Source organism: Ammospiza caudacuta, chromosome 6, assembly GCF_027887145.1.
Source record: "Ammospiza caudacuta isolate bAmmCau1 chromosome 6, bAmmCau1.pri, whole genome shotgun sequence".
In the NCBI taxonomy this organism is placed as follows: Eukaryota; Metazoa; Chordata; class Aves; order Passeriformes; family Passerellidae; genus Ammospiza; species Ammospiza caudacuta.
Window position 1 is genome coordinate 40,914,751 of NC_080598.1, and position 23,821 is coordinate 40,938,571.

Genomic DNA, 23,821 nt, shown 5'->3' on the forward strand with positions numbered 1-23,821 from the left:
AGCAGCTCCGGTCGCTCGTAGCCGAGATGTTAAGTATAATGATGGCGATGACATGTCCGATCCCCTTGAAGGAACTTCTAAGGCATATGCCCAAGGAAAGAAGGACAATCTGGCTTAGAGGGGCCCTGCCTCCAGCCAGGAAGAGGCACGGGAGAACCGGGTTTTTTGGAAGGTGTGGATCAGATGGCCTGGCACATCAGAGCCACAAGACTATGAAGCGTTGGTTGACACTGGATCACAGTGTACCTTAATGCCATCGGAACACGTGGGGACAGAACCTGTTTCCATTGCTGGAGTGACGGGAGGATCACAACAGTTGACTTTGTTGGAAGCTGAGGTGAGCTTGACTGGGAAGGAATGGCAGGAACACCCGATTGTGACTGGTCCAGAGGCTCCGTGTATTTTGGGCATAGACTTCCTCCGGAATGGCTATTACAAAGATCCTAAGGGATTCAGGTGGGCTTTTGGAATAGCTGCAGTGGAGATAGAGGGTATTAAACAATTGAACACCTTGTCTGGACTATCAGAGAACCCATCTGCAGTAGGACTCTTGAAGGTAGAGGAGCAGCGAGTGCCAATTGCCACCTCAACAGTGCACCGCAGGCAGTACCGGACGAATCGAGATGCCGTGATCCCCATCCACAAAATGATCCGAGAGCTGGAGAGCCAAGGGGTGGTCAGTAAAACCCACTCACCCTTTAACAGCCCTATCTGGCCTGTGCGAAAATCTGACGGAGAATGGAGACTGACTGTGGACTATCGTGCCTTGAATGAAGTGACTCCACCACTGAGTGCGGCTGTACCGGACATACTGGAACTGCAGTACGAGCTGGAGTCTAAGGCAGCAAAGTGGTATGCGACCATCGATATTGCTAACGCGTTTTTCTCCATCCCTCTGGCAGCAGAATGCAGGCCTCAGTTTGCTTTTACATGGAGGGGAGTGCAGTATACCTGGAACCGACTGCCCCAGGGGTGGAAACACAGTCCTACCATCTGTCATGGACTGATCCAGGCTGCACTAGAAGAGGGTGAGGCTCCAGAACATCTGCAATATATTGATGATATCATTGTTTGGGGGAGCACGGCAATAGAAGTGTTCGAGAAAGGAGAGAAGATAATTCATATTCTCTTGGAAGCTGGATTTGCCATTAAGAAGAGCAAAGTCAAGGGACCTGCCCGAGAAATTCAGTTCTTGGGGGTGAAGTGGCAAGATGGACGGCGTCAGATTCCTGTGGATGTTATTAATAAAATCACTGCCATGTCCCCACCAACTGATAAAAAGGAAACACAAGCTTTCTTAGGCGCTATAGGTTTCTGGAGGATGCACATCCCTGAGTATAGTCAGATTGTGAGACCCCTTTATCTGGTTACCCGCAAGAAGAACGACTTCCATTGGGGCCCTGAGCAGCAGCAAGCTTTTGTCCAAATCAAGCAGGAGATTGCTCATGCTGTAGCCCTTGGTCCAGTCAGGACGGGACCAGATGTGAAGAACGTGCTCTACTCTGCAGCCGGGAGCCATGGTCTGTCCTGGAGCCTTTGGCAGAAGGTACCTGGCGAGACCCGAGGCCGACCATTGGGATTTTGGAGTCGGAGCTACAGGGGGTCTGAAGATAACTATACTCCAACAGAAAAGGAAATCTTGGCCGCATATGAAGGAGTCCAAGCCGCCTCGGAGGTGATTGGTACAGAGGCACAACTCTTTTTGGCACCCCGACTACCGGTGTTGGGATGGATGTTCAGAGGAAAGGTTCCCTCTACCCACCATGCCACCAGTGCTACTTGGAGTAAGTGGATTGCCCTCATTACGCAGCGCGCTCGAATTGGGAAGTTAAATCGCCCTGGGATCCTGGAGATAATTACAAATTGGCCTGAAGGTGAAAGCTTTAGTGTCGCAGATGAGGAACAAGAGCCAGTGACCCGGGTTGAGGAAGCTCCGCCATACAATCAGTTACCAGTAGAAGAAACACGTTATGCTCTATTCACCGATGGTTCTTGTCGCGTCATAGGGATGAAACGGAGGTGGAAAGCAGCTGTGTGGAGTCCCACTCGACGGGTTGCAGAGGCTACTGAAGGAGAGGGTGAATCCAGTCAATTTGCTGAAATCAAAGCTATTCAACTGGCCCTAGGTATTGCAGAGAGAGAGAGGTGGCCAAGGCTCTATTTGTATACCGATTCCTGGATGGCAGCCAATGCTCTATGGGGATGGCTGAAGAGATGGAAAGAGGCGAACTGGCAGCGAAGAGGAAAACCAATTTGGGCTGCGGAAGAGTGGAAAGATATCGCTACTCGGGTAGAGAAGTTACCTGTGAAGATTCGCCATGTAGATGCCCATGTCCCCAGAAGTAGAGCTAATGAAGAGCAGCAAAACAACCAGCAAGTACATCAGGCTGCAAAGATAGGGGAGTTGAAGATAGATCTCGACTGGGAGCATAAGGGAGAGTTATTCTTAGCACGATGGGCCCATGATGCCTCAGGCCACCAGGGTAGAGATGCCACCTATAAGTGGGCACGAGACCGAGGGGTGGATCTAACCATGGACAGTATCTCTCAGGTTATTTGTGACTGTGAGACGTGCGCTGCCATCAAGCAGGCCAAGCGGGTGAAGCCCCTCTGGTATGGGGGGCGGTGGTCTAAGTACAAATACGGGGAGGCCTGGCAGATTGATTACATCACACTGCCTCAAACCCGCCAGGGCAAGCGCTATGTACTAACCATGGTAGAAGCCACCACGGGATGGTTGGAAACCTACCCTGTGTCTCATGCCACAGCCCGTAACACTATCTTGGGCCTTGAAAAGCAGGTCCTTTGGAGGCACGGTACTCCCGAGAGAATTGAGTCAGATAATGGAACTCATTTTAAAAACAATCTTATTAATACTTGGGCTAGGGAACATGGCATCGAGTGGATATACCATATCCCCTATCATGCACCAGCTGCAGGGAAAGTGGAAAGGTATAATGGATTGTTAAAAACCACCTTAAAAGCATTGGGTGGGGGGTCTTTTAAAAACTGGGAGCAGCATTTGGCAAAGGCTACCTGGTTAGTTAACACTCGAGGTTCCACCAACCGAGCGGGTCCTGCTCAGTCTGAGCTCCTTAATATAGTAGATGGGGATAAAGCCCCAGTGGCCCATGTCAGAGGTTTGTTGGGAAAGACAGTATGGATCAACCCTGCCTCGAGTACAGACAAACCCATCCGTGGGATTGTCTTTGCTCAAGGACCAGGTTATACATGGTGGATAATGCAGAAAGATGGAACAACACGGTGTGTACCTCAGGGAGACCTGATTGTGGGATGAGATTCATATATGAATGTCATTGTTTGTTGAATGTGAGACAGAAGGAAACTGTAAGTGTCAAAGGTCTGAGCAAGTAAGATGAGAGGAATGCGTAAGTGTCAAAGGTGTGAGTAAGTGAAATGAAAGTTTTTATTGTATATTCACGATATGGGATAAGGGGTGGAGTGTCGTGGGTTGACAGCCTTTATCCCAATATCGTGTGTTGTGTCTGGCAGCTGTGCCTTTTCTCTCTTCCCCCCCCCCCCGGCCGTCTTGCTGCGGCGGGGCGGGGAAGAGAGGGGGGAGTGTTTGACCAGGCCTTTTTGCTTTTGGCTTTTGCTGCTTGGCTTGGCTAGCCGCTTTGCTTGCTTGCTTTCTGCTTTTTTGTGCTGTTTTTTTTTCCTTTTCTCTTGCTCCCTCTTTCTTACCCTCCCCTGAAGATACTGGACCGGCTCCGGACGTGACCTGAAGACGTCCAGGACATCCGAAGCTTGCAGAGAAGCGCCGCGCCCTCTCAACACACAGTCTGTTTTTTTCTGTTTTCTTTTCTTTTCTTGTGTTGGGGAGTGTTCTTTTGTTACTTGTAAATAAATAGGTTTTGTTTTCCACTTTGCTCCTCCGAGAAATTCCTTCCCGAACCCGGTGTTGGGGGAGGGGTGGTTGGAGGTTTGTTTTGTTTTTGGGGGGCTCCCTTTTGGAGATTTCCCCTAATTTGTCCTAAACCAGGACATGCTGTGATGACTTTCATGTTGCAGCTGCTCCTGGGTGTTTGTGCAAATGCTGTAATTTCATTCCCTTTGTGGCTCCCACTTACCTCTGATAAGCCTGAAAGGGCTGTTGTGCAGTGGGAAGGGAGCTCATGGGAGGTGTGTATGTGCTGTCAAGAAGGCAGGAAGAGATGTGTTTGTGCTCATGTGAATTCCCACACTAGGTCTGGGCTAAGCAGGGATTTTTCATATTCTTCTAGCACATAGGGGACAACAAAGAGGAAGTAGCCCATTCATCTCAGTGTTCTTTTGCAGCTGAATGAGGCAGTGCTATTTGGAAGGAACCTTGAACATTGGGCTCTAACTCTTACCTTTTAGATTGATACTTTTTTTTTCTGTAGAGCTCTGGTTCTCCTTCCAACTCCATGATTTGCCCCAAAGGCCTGAGTGACCCAAAGGGGGCTTTGGGTGTGTGTCAGTCCTGTTCTGTCAGCCCGGGATAAGTGTGCCATCTCCCTCCTCTACCTCTGTTCCCATGGGTGTTGGCTGAGTCCTGCCAGCAGTGCCCGCTGTGGGCACAGGCTGTGAGCGGGCAGCACTGCACATGCACATCACAGTGAGTGCCTGCAAGCACCTTCCTGTTCCTCACAGTCACAGTGAGTGCCTGCAAGCACCTTCCTGTTCCTCACAGTCACAGTGAGTGCCTGCAAGCACCTTCCTGTTCCTCACAGTCACAGTGAGTGCCTGCAAGCACCTTCCTGTTCCTCACAGTCACAGTGAGTGCCTGCAAGCACCTTCCTGTTCCTCACAGTGCCTCCCAAGGCTGCAGCCACAGCAGTTCATGACTTGGGGGTTATTTGTAAACTCAGAGGCCAAACAAATTGTGTGCAATCCAGAGTACACAGAGATACCAGACACAATACTGAGAAAGGCTGTCCTGTTTAGAAGGGTTTCCAGGGGATTTCCAAGCTTTGAAACTGCAGGGGAAATATTCAAACCCATCGGGCATAGCAACAAATAGATTTAAGAGTGCTCCGCCAAGGTGCCTTTAAAAAAAGAACTGGCTGGATTTCAGTTGGACAGCTGAATTTTATTTCACACTTAATATTCATTCCTGTGTTTTTCTTCTGATATCAGGAAACATTGCTGAAAACAAAGCAATCCCCATAACATTGTATTTTATGAAACTTAAAAATGTTTTCACTTCTCTAAAATACACCCTGTTTGATAATAGGGGTAGTTACATTATAATTAAGTGCAGTATAATATTCTGTTAATCAGAATTTGCTGTTTCCTTGCACTTGAGGCTGTTGTCATTAAACAAGAGAGGAAGCACTGCTTTTTCTGCTGTACAAAGCTTAAAGCATTGTAACTTCTTCTGGAAAAAATACATGTTGAACATTGTAGTTTTACTTTTTTTAATTTAACTAATGTCTCTCCATCATTCCTGAAGTGAACAAAAACTTTATTGTTCAGGGGAAGTGACAAACAGCCTTTTCTGCAGTGATTTGAATACATTTTAGTGTGGATTTTAATTCTTATTTTTGAACTCTGTACATTGGCAGGAACATAATAGCCTTCTTGTAAGTCCTCTGTGAATTTACTCCTTTGTATGTTAGATTACTTTGGGTTTTGGCATTTAGGTAGTAGACCTTTTTGGTTTGAGAATTTAGCTAATGGCATGATTTATATTTCTAGTTGCCAACATATTTCTTATTTAGACTTGAGAAGAAAAATATTCAAGAGTTTCAATTTTTCTGTGATTTTAAACTTTTCATACACTTAAAACTGTTATAGACATTAAAATTATTTCAAAATACTCCTGTGGATTAGTCTTATTGCTCTTACTGCTTGCTTAGCTATATTTTCTTTGTTTTGAAATATTTATTTCTGTTATCATGTTTAACATAGTGTCTGTAAATACTAATAATGAATTCTTTCCCTCATTTTTGTTGTGGTCCTGAACTTGTAATCTATATGTACACTAGTATGGGAGGAAAAACTTATATTTCTGTTCTATAAATCTATAAATGTATTTACAGAAGCTGAAATAGTATTGTCTTACCAAATAGTACTATTTTCATATTTATGACAGCTGCTTTTTCAAATACTTCTCGCTATGCAAACCAGACTTTTGAAGTCTGGAGGTACACTTATTTAAAAGAACTTTAAATGAATTAATTAAAGTAGCAAAACTAGTAATTTTTTTTCTTGCTTGCTTTTTCAAACAATAATTCCTAATGTTCTGGTTTTTTACAACCAACCTCTCTTGCTTTGCTGTAATATTCTGGGCTGAGAGTTACATTTCATAAAATGTTGTTTCATCATTGAGCCAGTTAGCATGGTCAGAGCTACATGTGGTAAGAGGTGATCCCAGTAGTCTCCCCTGCTACCAATCTCATTCCATTTCTGGCTGCATTTTCTTGTTGGGACAGTCCTCTGTGTTGTAACCTCATCTGAGGGACTGGTGGAGACTAAGAACTCTTGTATGGGCTGAGTTCATCCACTTGGGTCTTTCTCCATGTGCTAGGATGTGTGCATAGGTGGGTGAGGGAACAAAGGCAGGAATGAATGGCTGAGGAAAGGGAGAAGGTGGGAACACCCCTTTCTGGGCAGCACCAGTACATACCAGTATAAGCTGGTGGTGAAATAGTGCATGAGCCACCCAGCTGGTGTGGAATGCAGCAAAATGCAACTCTTCATGCTTTTGCCAAGATATGAATGGACTTGAGCCACCCACACCCTAGTGATTAAATAATAAATTATTTTAAAACTCTTAAATTCTTTACATCAGTATGAATTCCATCATGGATTTGGTTATAGCTGGCTTTTTCTTTTAGTTGATTTAGTCAAGTGTGTATCCATTTGTGAAGAAAAGATTTTTTAATAAAAGGTGCAGTGAAAAATTTTTAAAGGTTACATAGTTGGCATTCCCCTGTTTTCCCAGTAAGGCAATGAATGAAATCAGGTGGGTTTTTTAAAATTCCCTTTTCTTTTGTTCATGTTGTGAAACAGGATATCACTGGAGCCACTGTGCTGTGTGTGGGGGGAAGCCCTGCAGTGAGGTAACAGCCCTGCTGTATTGCAGTGCTCCTCTGCAGAACCTGAGCCTTATGAAGCAATACAAAATATGGTTTTAGTTTAGTTCCTTCTGTTTGAGTCATGTTTTCAAGTCCATAAGGAAAATGGACTTTTCCTTAAAAACTTTGAGAGGTGAACCCAGTCAAACCAAGTTAGAAATCAGAGTAAGGTTTGCTGTGTTTATTTTGGTGCTCTTACCTGGAGGGGCCGGGGAAGGAGGGAGAGAGAGAAATGTGTTTTGTTACTTGTTGGCTTATTGAAGGAATTCATCAGAAGCGCCCCTGTCCTGTTGAGCAGGATGTTTCCAGTAAATGCTCCTGTGGCATACACCACCTGTGGGGTGTGTGTAGATCACACGTTGCAGTCTCCATTTGGAAGGGTTAGCTTTTGTGAATAGCTTGCTTATTTTTGCCTAAACCAACCTGACTCCTGGGGATGGTCCTGTGCAGGGCTAAGAGAGTTGGACTCAATGATCCCTGTGGGTCCCTTCCAACCCAGCATATCCTAGGATTCTGTAACCTGCATGTCATCATTGTACTGCATTGACAGCCATTGTGTCTGAGTTCACTTGATTAGTTGTACCCTAACTGCAGCTGTGCTCTACTTCATTTACTGCTCAGAAAGAAAGCCTTTAATTTCTTCCAGCAGTTAGCTAATGGGGGGGGATATCTTTAGGGAACTGTGGATGAATCATCTGTTTACTCCTGTGGCTGAAGTAAGAGCTGCATAAAATCCAGACAAATCCCAATCCTTAAAAGATCAGCATTCTTTGAATTGTCTACTTTCTCTCTTTGTAGTGGGTTGGTCTGGGTTGGACACCAGGTGCCCACCAAGCTGCTCTATCACTCCTCTCAACAGGACAAGGTTAGGGGTATAAAATGAGATGGAAAAACACTTGTGAATCAGGATAGAGACAGTTTATTAAAGCAAGAGCAAAGGCTGCATGCAGAAGTTAAAAAAAAAGAAAAAAAAAGTGTTCTCTACTTCCCATTGCCAGGTGATGTCCAGCCACTCCCTGGGAAGTAAAGCATCAGTAGGCATAGCAGTTGCTCCAGAAAACAATGGTCATAATAATAAACACCCTGTCCTTGCCCCCTTCTTTCTCCTGGGTGTTGTTCTGAGGAGGTGTCTCACGGATGGGATATCCCTTTGGTCAGGTTGAGTCAGCTGTCCTGGGGATGTTCCCTGCCAAGATTTTGCCCACCACCAGCCTACTGATGAGGGGGAATGTTGGAGACACAGCCTTAGTGCTGTGGGGAGCATTAACTCCAGCTCAGCCAGACCCAGTACACTCACACCATGTAAGTCTTTGGGTATTTATATTTTGTCTGAATGAGGTAGCCTGCTGCTTCTTTCCAGGCTTTGCCCTTTTCCTTCCCTGTGTCCAGAGAGGATGAGAAATATGGCAGCTCAAAAACTGTCTCTCAGGGGAGGAGACCTTCTCTGTCATTCTTGATGTATTTTTTTTCTGGAAAAAGAAAGAACACACTCTCATGCGTAGCTGGGGAAATATGGGTGGTGAGGAGAAAATAAACTGACCCTTGGGAGTTTTAGTCTGTCTGAGGCTTTTTATTGGAGTCTTGTGTAGTTGGTGACATGAATTAAAGTTGGCCATTTGTCTTCTGCACTTTGCTATTAACTCCTTATTTCCCTGCCTGATTAAGTCTCCTTGCCACCAGCAAACCTTCCCTGCCTGTTTTGCACTGTTTGTGCCTAAAGAAGCAAAGCATTGAGCTGATCTGGGAGGCTGCCAGGGCATGCTGGCTGGCAGGCATCTGTTCAGAATGTTGAGAGACATGGACAGGAGGAGATGGTGCAGAAGCATGCAGTGGCCAAAGGAATGACCCTGAAAAAGCTGCAGCATCCCCCAGCTCCAGGAGTAAACCCCAGAGAGCCCAGAGATGCTTTCTGGGGAGTGCTGAGCCTATCCTGGTGCCTCTCAGCAGGACCCTTCTGGCAGCCCTGCACCATCTGCTCTTCTGGAAGATGAGAGGGATCCAAGCCAAGAGTGGGCAGAGGAGAGTGCAGACCTACTGAACCCCTCTGCTGCTTCCCCAGCTCATGCTGTAGTATTCCCTGAACAAAACAGTCTACTCTGCCCACCAGGGCAAACCACCTTTTCAGGAACTGCTCTATAACCATTGTCACTTGAAGTAAAATACCACTTGAAAAACTCTCTGCAAAGTGCTTGGTTTGTATTGAACTGAGTCCATAAAGACAGGATTACTTGTACAGTTTGCTTCTTAAAAATGCCTTGACTGTAACTATTTACTTGAAATAATATTGCCAGTTGTTAGCACTGAGAAAATAACGCTGTGTTGGAATGTTTACCACATGTTTCACCTGCTTCCACTTTTTGTTTTTTCTGTTTTAACTCATCTTTGTCTCGGAGCTTTTCTACCTTAATTTCCTTTGGGCTACATGTCTTTTGCTTCTTTTCATCTTCCACATTTCAGACAGCATTAAAGTATTGCAGTGATGGCTCACCAGATTTTGAACCATGGAGGTCCATGGGTGGTGTAAGCCCAGAAGTCAGGAATCTGTGTTGTTTGGTTTTGCACTATTTTGTACTTGCTATCCCTGCCACTGCCTTTCCTAGTGACTTCCTTCTATGTCTTGATGTCCCTGTCAGATGGCAATGAGAATTTTTATTCATCTATGGAAAATACTTTGAGATTAGGGCAGAGGAGTGGGGAAAATACTTCACAAGTGCCAACAACTTATTTTTGTTTTAGATGATAATTTCCTTGTCCAGTGTTTTATACTTTCTCAGTAGTAACATTTATTTAAGCCATGGAGAAATGAAAGATCACATAACAGGTGATTGATTCTCAAGGTGCTAGACTGAGTTGTCTAGTTTGTCCTGTGTTGTCCATGTTCTTACCACTGTGCTTTTGACTGGTACACCTCTGTTCACCTGGAAATTATTCCTGAAATTTTAACAGCTGAGTGAGCCATCTTACCTTGCTGGGTTTTTACTCTTAGTACCAGTAGCCCTTTTCCTAGTATAATTTGTCATAAGCATTCCAACTAAATTTGAAGTGATCATTTGTTACTGCCTGACAGCGTTGTATTTTCTGGAAAAAATGAATTCTTTCTTTCATTTCTTTCTCCAAGGAAGAATTGTATATGCTCTGTATGTTTTTGGGTGCTGAGGCAGTGGCTTTTATTTAGATGTATGTTGCCATGTTGCTACGTGGAAGAAGGCAAGATTAGAAGAGTACTTCTTGAATCCTTTGCAGAAGGCATGAAATATTAATTGTTTTGAGTTCCTGTGAAAGTTAATTTATAGCCTGGATTGTGAAGACTCTGTCAGTGATAAATAAATCTTACTTGTTACTAGAAAGGTAATTTATGCAACTAGGTCACTGCCCATCAGGATAATGCAGAGTTCTTGGTCTTATGAAAAACAGTCAGAAGCAAACAGTACAAATCCTATGCAAGTGTCTGCAAAAAAACTACTAAATCTTTCCCCAAAAATCAAGGGAGAAATTCCTGAGGATTTTATTATAGCTCTGTAGTCTGTTCTTCTCTTATGGACTCTCAAACCTAAAGCAGTTGTGATTTCCTTATGAGGAAAAAACTGGATGTTTTGTTCAATCAGTGCCTTACATTTCTGACCTAGTAAGAAAGTTTATGGTTTTAGCCTTAAAGCCACGTGTTTCTCTCAGATAGAGTCCTGTCTTTCTAAATGGATGTTTATTTAAATATTGACTGGCATTCAGAGATTTCATCATTCTTTCAGAGAACCTAAGTATGATCATTATTTTACATTTGGACATGCTGAGAGCTAGTAGTGGTGAAGCTGTCTACTGGACTGTAAAAGTTGCTTTGTTCAGCAGCTGCTGTGGGGCAATGACTATAGCATGTAACTTTATGGAAGTGCACAGCTCAGATTGTAATTTTGAAAATTTGGATAACTGCAAACTTTTGGATTTTGGTTGTAATGTAATTTTTGGTTGTAATGGTTTTATTGGACGTATCCAATGTAAGACTTATGGCTTAAAAGATGGGGTGGGTTTTTTTGGTGTGGTTGTTAATGATGTGAAGTGTAGCCAACAAAGGAAAAGTGAGACATTTGGGCTTTGTTTCCTTTTTAAATAAAAATTGAATAGAATTTCTTTCTATTAAACTCAGCATATTATTCCCTTGTGTTTATTTATTTATTTATTTCAGGAATTGGAGGCCTTTCAAACATTTGTTGAAAATCGACTTCCGTTTGATATTGTTATTGATGGACTCAATGTTTCCCACATAAAATCCAGAAAGATGCAGTGTGAAAATGTAAGTGCTGGTTAAATATTCATTAAGTGTTTTGTGTATACTGGTTGTAAAACAGTGAGTGCCTCATTATTAGTTATCCTCTAGAGAAAATGAGCAAATACTTTGTTGCACATTCACAATGAAGTTCAAAGAGTTATCTGAGTTTCACAAATTAAAAATTACTAGCGGGAAGATGGTTCTTCTAGATATTTGCCTGTATTAGCTGTAAAATGTCATACATTTCCTCATATATTCAGTGTTTATAGTTACAGCTAAGGTGTCAATAATAACATAATTACAGAAACTCTATGTGGTTGTGTAAGTTTTCATAGTAATAAGGATTTGGGGGAATTGGGTAAATCTGCTGTGTAGAAAATTTAGTCTAATATAGTTATGCTGGTAAAAGTTGTCATTAAAATAACCCCTTGCTTAGTTCAAACCACATCCCATACACATTTAAATATTATTTCATTTCCTATTGCTTTGAGACTTGAGTCCTGTTTAACAAGGGTGGCTCAAACTGGTTTCAGTTCTTTCCATTTGATTTGTAGAAGAAAAATCCTGCTCCTTTGTCGGTGAGAAACCTATGTTTGAGACTTCTTGATACTCCCTTGTAGCACTTCACTAAGAATTGGCTTAAAATTATTGGGTTTTTTTGTCAATCAAATTAGGAGAAGCAAAGTAGCTGCTCACACATATTTCAAAGCCAGAATTTAAATTTTCACACTCTCAAAATTAAAATTAATTTATAGATGAGCTTGTTAATAAAAGAAGAAATTCACTTTCATTCATTACAAGAAATAGATTTCCGTTCTAAGAATTACTTTAAAGCTGTTGTTAGGAAGTAATGTATACTGATCTATGTAGATAAAAGTGAGCTGAGGAGGTTAGATAAAACTTGCTGAAAAGTGTGTCAGTGGCAGTGTAGTTGCATGAGATACTGTCTCACAAAGAGAGCACTTTACTTACTACAAAAACAGCAAAAAAAGTTCACAATTTGTTTGGGTGGGATCAGGGAGGAAGTTTTGATTATCTGAGATGAATTCCAGGCAGAACATAGTGGCACAATGTTTTAACATGTAGAAAGACAGATCTGTGCTGCCAAAGATGAGGAGGGGAAAAGAATGTCCTTGCTCAGTGCATGCCTTTCCCACTGTGGGAGCTTGAAACAGGATTCTGAATGGTTTGTAGAAAACTGGAGGCAATTGAGCAAAGAGCTAGCCTGATTTTGGCAGAGAATTACTCCTGCTTTCTGATCAGAAATCTTGCTAGGAGGTATTAGCATTCTGAACAGCATAAATTGCCTTTCAGTTTCTCCTTAGCTTGGGCTGCAGTGGAAGCACTTTGGGATCCATGATGCCAAAGAGCTCCAGGAGGGCTGTGTGGAGGCATCAACTTTCATTTATGTTGTTCCATATAGGTACAGGTCAAATTTCTCTTGAATCCCAGCTGTTTACTGATTAGGAGGATTTTGGGAAGACCTGCCTTTCCTTCCTACACAAAGAACAGTAACTTGGGCTCACCCCAGCTTATCTAGAAGAGGATTCTCTTAGCTATGAGTTAAGTTGCTGTGAATGATTATTACAATTTGTTATGCACAAAAAATATTAATCATTAGGGTTTCTGCCAGTCTTTTTCTGCTCCTGTTTTCTGGATCCTGTTTTTTGGGAGTATGGAGTCATTACATGAGAGATTGGAGAAGCCCATTATTTCTGCCATAGACCTGTAGATACTCACGGGCTGAATAATTCCTGTTTTGTATGGGAAGTTTATATTTGCACTCTAAACAACAAAATAGCTGCTTCACTACCCGAAAGAAATAATCTTCTAGACACATGGACTACTAAAGACTTTTCCCTGCATTGATCCTCTCAACTAACTGGGATCTTTTTAATATTTTAATGCTAGATGTCATTATACACAATTACAGTGTTAACTATTGAGTTTATAGTTTTTTCCAAGTGGAAACATAGTTTAAATGCGAGATCATTCTGGATGCTGGCAGATCCTGTTTTATTTCTTCATGACTCTGAACTTCTGTGTTGTAACATGTCAAAAAAAGGACTGGTTTTGTTCTTATTTTGGATCCTTCTAACAAGAAGCATGCATTCTTGTTTTCTGACTTTTTTTTCAAGACTGCTAAAAACAGAAAGAAACCCACAAAGCAGAGCAGAGCAATCCTTTCTTCTGTCTCCAAACTCTTTTCAGATGAGGAAGGGGAAGGCCACAGTAATCTGTTGATGTGTTGCTTTCCTGGTTATGGTGTTGCTGCCAAGCAGTCTCCCATCTGTGAATGCTGACCTCCCTGAATGCTGCAGTCTGTCCTTTGAGGCTGGCTCTGCCACAAAACATCCTTTTCTGGAGGCTCCTGTCCTCACGCCGTGACAGCCAAATGGAAAATGTGGAGTGGCACACATGGGGCATTTACAGCCTGCCTTGTGAGGCTCCTCAGTCTGCACAGGGAAGCACAGTGCTGAACTGAGAAGATGGAGAAGAGAAATAATGTGAGAGAAGTGGGGGGCAGAGCACAAAGGATGGAAAAAGCCAAGAGTGAAGGCTACTGAGGTCAAGCTGGCTGGCTGGGGTAGCATGAGAGTCCCATTTTGAAGAGAGGTGTGCTGTGATTTCTGCTTGACTAGAGAGGTGGTAAATGAGCAGTGTTTCTGAGGACTTAGGTTAAAGCTGTCCAGCCTGCCAGAAGCTGAATTATTTAACTTGTCAAAAAACTAAATTATTTTGAGTCTCCAAGTGTGGATCAGTCTGTATCCTTTTCAGGGATTGATTACTGCATCTATTAGACCCAGTCAAGATATTGTTTTATAAACTTTTCTGTTAGAGGATGTAGTTAGTATGCAGTGTGGTTGAAAGAGAAAATGAGATTGTTGCTGTGTTTCTAACACACTCTTAAGTGTTACTATTTGCAAATTATTAGTTTCTTTGAAACCTGTCCCTTATGGGATTTAGAGAGAATGGCAAAATAAAGGGTGTTGTTAAACACAAAAGAAGGCCTAAGATTTATGTGACAAAAACAGTAATTTAAATGCATTCTGGTCTAGATTTAAATTTAACAAAAAGTACTGTTGAACTTCATGACTTAGCTTCCAGAACTGCAGCTGTTCTGCTGAAGACCAAGACTCTAGCTCTTAGTCACATGATTAGAATGAGAATACATTGATGAAATTTTCCTCTCTGTTTCAAACAGCCTAACATTGGTAATTCCATGTCTTAGGCATCCTGGGGAGTGGCAAGGCACAGGTATCTTGAGGGATAAGAGGAGACAGAAAAAAAGCAAAAGTTGAAGGTAAAATTTTTACTCATTTAATTCCCAAAGTGTTCTGACATTCTAGAAAGCTAGATATGTGACTTCCCAGGCAACTTTAGCCCTCATAGCCAGCACTTAGCAAATCATTATGAATATTATTGACTTGACAGATGTACTGGAACATCCTGTGGCAGTTTCTATGATTTATGACACTCTTGTTTTGTAAATATAATCCCCAATTGCCCTTTTGTCCAGGTGGGTTTTATTCTTGGTCTGTTTCCTGGTAGAAATTATGATGTGGTTGCATAAATTACTCAATTCCTGAAAAAAAAAATAAGGAGGCAGCATGAAGATAGGAAGAAAGATTTTTTTTTTTTTTGAGATCTAGGGAATGGTGAGGCATTTGATTTGAAGGCACTGCACACATAGTGACTGTAAAACTGCAACACCAGACAGCACCTCCTTTCAATCCGTTGCTTCCTTACTGTAGCATTTTAAATTAGACATTAAAGTTGACTCCTTATTAAAAGATATTGTAGAATGGAAAGTATTTTTGCCATATTGTCAATAGAAAAAAAATCCAAATCTCCCTAAAGTCTAAAATGGTTCAGCCTTGTCATCTGCTGCTGCTGTACCTGATGGGTTTTGCCTGACTGAGTCAGTCACTGTACTGCAAGCATGTGGCTTGTAAACAGAGCTGTCCTGGCAGTTTAAGTAAGCAAAGTTGGTTCAGGCTGTGTCATGACGTGTTATCCTTTCCTCCAGATGTATCTAATTACATAAATCCTTACCCAACACAATCACATTTGGTACTCTCTGTAGTGCTCTCACCTTTCACCTTGTAAAGGTCAAGAGAGGGAATTTCCACACACTAACTGTCCGTTTCTCCTACTGAACAAACTGTTACATAGTTCTTAAGTGGATGTTTTCCTGTTTATGACAATTTTCTGCAGAAGTATTCCTTTGAAATGAAAGGGAGTCCCAGTACAAGCAGGATAGCTAGGCTGTAGAGACTGCTCTTGGATTGCAGAAGGGGAGTGAAGACATTTTGCTCTGCTTCAGCTACCCCTAAGCTGTGGAGGAGCAGGGTGGGAGGTGAAAGAGGGGTGAGGGAGCATGGTCTGCAGGAACAGACTGAAGAGTATTTTGCTATTCTTAATTTACAATGAGTTTGGTATATTTTAAATTAAGTATGCAGCCAGGCCCTTGTTTTTAGCTGTGCCCATCTGGTGTTAGAAGTAACTGAATATTTATTTCAAATGTGTGTTGGATCATAGCTAACTCACTATTCCCTTCTGCAAACAGTTTGGCAGTTGGGGTCAGCTCTGCCCTAACTTTACCCTCTCTAATCTCTGTATTAAACCCAGACATCTAAACAATTGGTGAAATAGTTCCAGACTGAGTTACTCAAGGCTGACAATGCACAAAGGAATAGCTTTTGCTCTTGCCAGATAATTTAAAGTGGTTTCTTCTAAACTTAATCAGCACATCTATAAATGGACTACATGAGTTTTTGTAATTCCCATATAAATTGCAATAGGCCTGTAGAATAGCTGAGGAAGGCAGATCCTTGCTGTTGCTTCCCATCCCAGTCTGCTGGCAGCAGCCAGCACTCCACATCTCTGGCCTGAAGCAGGAGCCAGCTCCTGCCAGGAAAGGCACCAGAGCTGCCCCTTGCACCCCTCACAGGCTGGCACAGAAAGCCAGGCTGTGGCTGCTGGAATTGGGAGTGCTCTGTGGCAGGGGCAGGGAACACCTCATGTTTTGCTCCTCTTTCTTGTCTCCTCCTGGGAAAGAGCAGCAGGCTTGTTGAGTGGAGATTGCCCTCTGAACTGGGGAAGGGACTAAGAGAATTTTGCAGTAATAATACATGTGTCTAAACATTACTGCATTTTCTTTTTCTGTATGTTAAAGATCTAAAATTATATTTAACAGGAGGATTCAAGGTTTAAAACATTATACTTTTAGTTATTCTAGTAGTTCTGTAGTAGTTATTGCTGGAGTCCTGGCTACATTAGCAGTAGAGAAAAAAGTGGGTAGAGAGAGGTTGCAGTCCTGACAGGAAAGCTGGTAGTGGAAAAAAAGTTCCATCAAAATAAGGAAGAAAAATAGGACATAGGATAGTAGTCTACAGGAAAAAGGTGAATGGTCCTGTTAAATTCTTGAAAAAACTCAGCTTTGGCCACAGAATTAAAGAACCTTGATGAATTACACTTTGTGAATTCAGCTCAGAGCCATTGCTCTGGTATGTACTGTATTCAATTTGCAAGGCTCATTTTCCAAATATAAGGACAATTATTTCTACAAGAAAACCTCAACTCTTCAAATAAAGGCAAGAATTTTAAAAAGAAGAAAAAAAAATAAAACCAGGGCATCTATGACCCACAATTATCTTAGAATTCTCTTAGCTTAATAACCCAAATCAATTTTGAAACATAATTTTTCTTCTTTGAAATCTCTGCATAATGCCTATAAATCCTCTATGATGAAACAAGGAGAGCAAAAAACATACTGGAGCTTGTAGTTATTGAGAAGAATAATGAAAACAACTTTCTGTCTTGAGTTCCAGTTACTAAACTATTTTTGAGGCCATGAGACATACAAAAAAATCAGCTCCTGTGCATACAACTATAGTTGACAAATACACATACTGGTATGCTCAGGTTTTCATGAGGTAATTTTTATGAGTCTTCAAGTCAGACTTAACCGTGCAACATGCCTAAAAAATCATCTGTACAGTTATTGAGACAGTGATGCTTTGTACAAAACATTAGCTCCACTCCATGAGCTGTCCTACAAAACAAGCAGTTATTAATAAATTTGACCCCAAAAACTCATCCATGGGAAAGAATTCTTTTCTTCTCCGACTCCTTTGGCAGCATCTGTGATTTGTTCAAGTACTTTACTGTCTGTAAATGAAGCAAGAATGAAGTAGATCCATGAGTCATTCTCTGTTCAGAATCAATACATCCAACAGAGGTCTTATTTGTCACACTGTGACAGTTCATCAATTCTGCCTCTGACCACCTCTTGTCTTACCACTCAACAAAGCAGTCAGACGTGTTTGTTCACTTGCTCTCAAGCCTTTTCCATCTCTTTTTTTTCCCCGTCTTCTACTGGTGGTTCAAGTTTGCATTTCCATGATAACAAAACATTTGGCCTGTTGTTCATGGCTGGAGAGATTTTTATCTTTGCAACATGTGTTTCATTCTTTAGACCTGTACTTTCATTTCCTGTAAGTACTGCACAAACCATAAAGATGTTTTGGTGTTTTCATTGAAAATCACCTTCACTGTTTGTGTAACATGATCTTAAAAAGAGAAAGAAGATCAAGCAGTAAGGGGTATTCTTGAAACTTCTTCTATTTTTAGTGGTGGAGATTCATGAGTGAAATATTCAGCATTGCATCCATATCTCATCAGTTACTTTCTGGGGGTTCCTTGGATATCCCAGCAGAAGAAATCAGTTCTTCTCTGAAGGCACATCTCAGAGATCAATACTAATCTGCTGAAATCTGTCCCTTCTATGTTGGGGCCATCCTAAAATAGCATAGCTCGAGCTCAAGAATTGGGGTCACCAGATGCAGAAGAACAAGGCTGTTCCAGGAGAGCTGAAGGAGATAGACTCAGTTGCCAGTGGAACCTAAAGGGAAGGCCTGGCCTGCAAGTTCTCCTCCCCCTGCAGCTCTTCTGAAACCTGGCAGCTCCTGGTTGTGGCTAGAAGAGAAATAGGAGGGCATTTAATATATTCAGCTTTGTATGCCTGTACACTGTAAGTGCAGATGTATTGGACATCAGGGTGTCAGAGGTTCCAGAAGTATCCTACAGTGGGTTGGCATGGATGCTGCCACCCAGGAATGCCTGTGTTGCCCACACACCTTGAGCCACCAACTCTGGCTCTTCCCATAGCAGTGTGCTCCACTGTCCCTCACTGCTTCTGCAGCACTGCCACAGGAGAGCAGGAGGTAGGTGGGACATCTTAAGAAGGGAAACACAAGGTCAGACTTGTGAATACAGGGAAAACTTTCTCAAAACTTTTATATTTCCAATGTTGTGAAATGGGGGAGGGGAAGCTGACAGGATTCCCTGAGTAAATGCCTCATCGATCAGCTGTAAACAATTATTTTTCTTTTCAGAGGTTTCTGCTCTAGTTTTCCATTTCCTGGTGAGAATAGAGCAGCAGAAATTGATCAGGTTAAAGAAATCTGACTATCAGACAATTTGACAGGTTTTGCCTGTTACTTTCTCTCAGAGTCAGATTCTTCTTGGTGTTGCCTCCTGTTACTATTTGCAGCCTTTGTTTCTGTCTATAAGATTAATAAAAACCCATGTGGTTAAATTAATTATCTCTATTGGTTTCCATCTGGTGTTATGACTTTTACCTTTGTATTTGGCGATAATAGCAAATCAAAAGTTAATGGTAGTACAGGAGCACCCAAGCACCAATCATACCTTTTTTTACCAAGTGAATTTGCATCACATCTTTCATAATAAGATTCTTCTAATCACTAGGAATATAAGCTTGAAATTCAGCAGGGCAGAGTGAACCTGCCTTGATGATTCGTTTCTCAGTGAACTTAGTAACTGTGGCAAGCAGGTTGGTTGTTGCATGTTGTAGAGAAGTCTAAAATCTAGGTGATAAAGTCAAATGAACATGTCTTCTGAACTGGATGAGTTTCTATCTTGCTGTTTTCACTTTGTCCCTTAGAAACCTCAAGATGGGGCTTTTCTCTGGGCAGCTCAACTGCTTCACATAATCATGAATTGTTAGTGTGGCAGTAAGAGGTGTGCTGGGCCTCCAAATTGGAAACCTGATCTTTGGGGAACTGAACTGCTTCTTTAGAAGTGATTTTCATACGAAAAATCTCCATAGTAGTGAGAGGCTATGGGAAGCAGGCCAGAAAATGTGAAGGCTGGGTTACTATAGTCCAGTCCTCTGTGAGAACAAATATTTGATTTGAATGTGAGAAGTGCTGGTTTCACTGTCATCTTAAAAGCAGCATAGGTAATCCTCAGGACAATGATTGTGTTCATTCATGTACACCTGGATTTATTTATATACTTGAAAAGCTACCAATTTTGGTTCACACTTGGCTTTCACATTTAATGAGCTATTTCTAGTAAAAGTAGGAAAGAAAACATATTTGAAAGTTGTGTTATCTGAAGGTGAAAAGGTACAATGTAACAATGGCCTAAAGTCCATTTGGATTTATTTATGAAGCTGTGAAAGCCTAGTTTTTTGAACAGTATGTTATTCCTAAGGATCTCCACATATTGACATGATGTTTAATGATCCAACATTCCATTAAGCTACATTTGTTGTTTTTTCTCTAGTTGCATTCTATTTGTAAAGCAGGATTGGAAGAGACATTTATGTATAAGTAAATGTACTTAAATTGAGATTATTAAATTATTATAACCTGCAATGAAGTTTAAAACTGAGGTTAAAGTAATTTTATTTCTTTTAATCTAGACTCATAGAAAATCAAGTACAATTGTAAACAGCTTTTAATCTAAATCTCTTCCTAAACTGATTGTTTTGTGTTGTCTGGAACATGGAAATAGGAACTCCTATTTGAATCTAGGAGACTGATTTCACCAGAATTAAAATTCCATTCTGGGGATGACAGTTGTGCTGGCAGTATTCTTGCTTGAAACCAATTCGCAAGAATTCCTGTTTCAAACAATTTCTGAAAAATGGTAAGAGCTCTTCTTACCCAAAATACCATTGCCCATTAGAGGTGACATTCTGTATCAAACACTTCTTAATGCAAACCTCCCCTTTTGCTGGTATTGATTTTGTACATCAGATACAGACATAAAAGGGAAGAGGCTATCCCTATTCTACTTTTTGCTTATTTTGTTTCAGGGTGCATTTGTGCAGTTCTTCCAAATAAGGGAGGGGAAACGAGGCAAGGCAAAAAACCTAAGGGTCAAAATAAAATAGTCCCCATGCTAATTCAGACTTATGCCTTTATCTGTGGTGTTAATCTAAATTAGATCAAATGAGATTAAACTCATATGTTCACTTGTGTTAATATAAGGAGGAGATCTCATTCAGATATCTGTCACTTCTCTGAGGACTGCTACCAGAGCTGTGCCATTAAGCTGGTATTGTACATGCTGAGACTTGAAACAATTTTGTTGCTTGGTATCTTGTGAGGAACAGGAGTGATGCAGTAAGAGCACCAGTACCAGGGACATAATAAGATGACTATGGCTACCTTTGCTGCTGCTGTTCTTCAAAAAGTAACTCTTGTACAATAGAAATCTTCACTCCCATCCTTCAAGAAAAATGCCTAACTCAAGATCTTAAAAATTAGTACTTACAAACCATTAGATGAAGAAACACCCTTATAAGGCATAATTTGTGTTGGTGTTCTCATTTTTCTGTAGATCTCCATAAAGTAAACATTCAAATCTTCTATTCTGTAGAACATAATAGTAATAATACCGTTATTATTTCCTAAATATGATGCCCCAAAATTACATTTTAAAATCACTTGGAATATTTTATCTCTGGCATTGTAATTATTTGCCCCATATCATTGTTAGGAAGCCTTTTTCTTAATGAGAAATTCTGTTTCAAGTATTTTATATATTTACTACATGCATCTACTGATTTTTCCTTTCCACCCAGAGATACTACCTTGTGATGCTGTTTCTTCTTGATTTGTTATTCACTGGTCAGTTCTTTTATGATCTAAATGGTTCTTTTCACAGTTCTAGCTGGATATATGCATTGAATTTTAGTGAGTCAAAAGCTAAAGAGGTTGTCAAAATTATGTAATCATTAGGTACTCTATTTCCAACCAGTTTAATGAAAGATTAATTCCTTCTTCTAATTTTTCTGAATAGTTTCTACCATTTCCAGCTGCTGTATTGTCCTCTCATTGCACAATGCTTCCTGTAGTGACTGTTAAAACTGAACCTGTGCTTCTTTGACATGGTTAATAGCAACTTATCTCTTAGATAAATCAGAGAATATTAGTGATACTTGTGCCTCTCCTTATTGTCCAGCATTTATCCACTTACCTGCTCGCTTCTATGCTTGACAAAAAGGAAGCAGTGAGTTTGCAGTAATATTTCTTCTGCCTCTAATATTTTGAATTTTTGACTCTTGAGCTTTTAAGGAGTCCAGTTGACATGGCTGAGCAAGCTGTGTACAGTGTGTGCCATAAGCTCTCTAACAGCAGCTAAAAGCCTGTTCAGTTCCACTGCTTCTGAAGTAGTTGTTATTCATGACTTTTTCCTGACTTATGTGGGATACCAGTGTGGTAATATTAATCTTGTTGGTGCCTTCTCTCCTTTTTTATTTCCTACTTGTCTGATACTTTGGTAAACCAGATAGTGCTTCCACTATACATTAAAAAAAAAAGAAGTATGATGCCGGTGTTTGTTAAAGCTGTGGTTCTCTGGAGTTCGAGCTTCTACACTCAGTGCAAGCTTAACAAAAGGACACTGGAATACCTATTTCTTGACTACTGCCTGTACTACTGCTTGATTGATTGACTGATTGTTTGATAGGAGTTTTCTTCCACCACAGCCCTAAGATGTCACACATTTGGATAAATAAAGTGGAGTAGTAGTAAGAGGGTTGCAAGTAATCATAGAGCAGAACCAGACAGTCCTAGTGATGGTGATTGGGTGGTGATTTACCATGCTCCCTGTGAGGAGCAGTTACCCTGGGCTCGGCCATCATTAATGTCACTACTCTGCTTTCATCCTCAGAAGTCACATACTCCATGTCCCTGTAAAACACTGCACTGAGCTGTGTAAACCTGTTTGTGGGGAATGACCATACATCTCAATAGGGAGAGGAAGTGTCCTAAAGAATTGGAGGGTTTTGACATTTTCACTTCTAGTTTATATGTATGTATCTGCATATTGTGCCTTTAGAAGTGAAATCTCTTAACTTTCCATTGAATGGGCATTCCCAAATGGGCTTTCAGAAATTTGAATGCTATAGGTTAGGGATTTCTTTTTTGTCATCCCACCCACTCTCATTTCCACAAGCCTATTTAGTCTACCAGCCTAATTAACATAACCTTAACATAACCAGTAATAAAACACAATTTTAACCATTTGCCATCTGATAAATTTGGTAAACAAAACACTTCTGAAATTATAGTTCTGTTTTGAACTTGAGCACTGATGTTCAGTCCTCGATGCTCCAAAGTTGTTAGCTGGGTATCTGCATCTTTTCCATGGAAATGGACAAAAGAGGGCAAGATGCAACATAATTCCTCAAAAGTGCTGCCTGATATAGTCACATAGATGAAAACTGAAATTCTGGAAACTGTAATTCTGTGTCCCCAAGCTAAAAGTTGCTTTGAAAAATAGATCCTTTTATGAAATAGGGCTGGGGCTTGGGAGTGGTTCCTACTTGGCTTCTGTTGCCCAAGCCTTTCATATTTTCATATTTGCAAGCTTGTTTCTCTTGACAAGGGGAAAAAAATGGATAAGTACACAAAGTTTTTCATATAATTCGTTGTTCCCAGGAGGCCAAGCCTTTAGACAAATGTCAAATATCATCTATAATTAATTTGTGGGAGCTGACAATATCATCTGTTTGTCAAATTGCTGTATCTTTAAAGTTAACAAAAAATGCTTCAGATAAAACAGTGACCTGCCCAGTGTCTAGCTATTGAGTATTGCAGACTGCTGCCAATATACTTACATGAAAAGCATCGAAGTACAAAAATTAGATCTTCTGGATTTTAGCTATCATGGTGGGCTTTCACAGACTTCACTGCCTAGGATGTCCAGGCATGGACACTGCTGGCAGTGTTACTAGTAGTAAAATGGCATGAGTCTGCAATGATCAAAACTCATGGTTGTGTAAGATAAATAATGCGGACCCACATTTTACATCAGCTGCATTACACTGCTTCAGATTTTTGTTGGTTTTGTAGGAACAGTGAGTTTCTTGCCAGGGTAAGCCTCGATCCAGCTGAGACAGTTGAACTTCTGCCTCATGATACTGGCAGTGCAAGGTGTGCTGATGGATGTGAACGTCTCCTGGGGTTTTTCCAGTCTGGTAAATACCAGTTATGCTCTCAGCAATATTAGACAGATTCCCTCCTGGGTTCCTCCTTGCTGAAAGCCTTGCTTTCATGGTTGGCCCAGGACAGATAGGTCTGACTCTGACCATGCAGCTGCTCCTCCATCTCAGACCTTTGTGCTTTAGTTTGCTTCTGCTGATTTTTGTAGTGTTGAAGAATAACATTTA

At 41.2% G+C, this 23,821-nt stretch overlaps 1 protein-coding gene across 1 annotated transcript in view; it reads left to right on the forward strand.

Annotated features, from left to right (window-relative positions):
• The window catches only part of PRORP (protein only RNase P catalytic subunit), a 45,482-nt gene that overhangs the window by 10,632 nt on the left and 11,029 nt on the right, over window positions 1-23,821 (forward strand). The window contains exon 5 of the mRNA XM_058807342.1: window positions 11,242-11,349. Within this exon, the coding sequence (XP_058663325.1) occupies window positions 11,242-11,349 (108 nt within the window). The remainder of the gene's footprint in view (window positions 1-11,241; window positions 11,350-23,821) is intronic.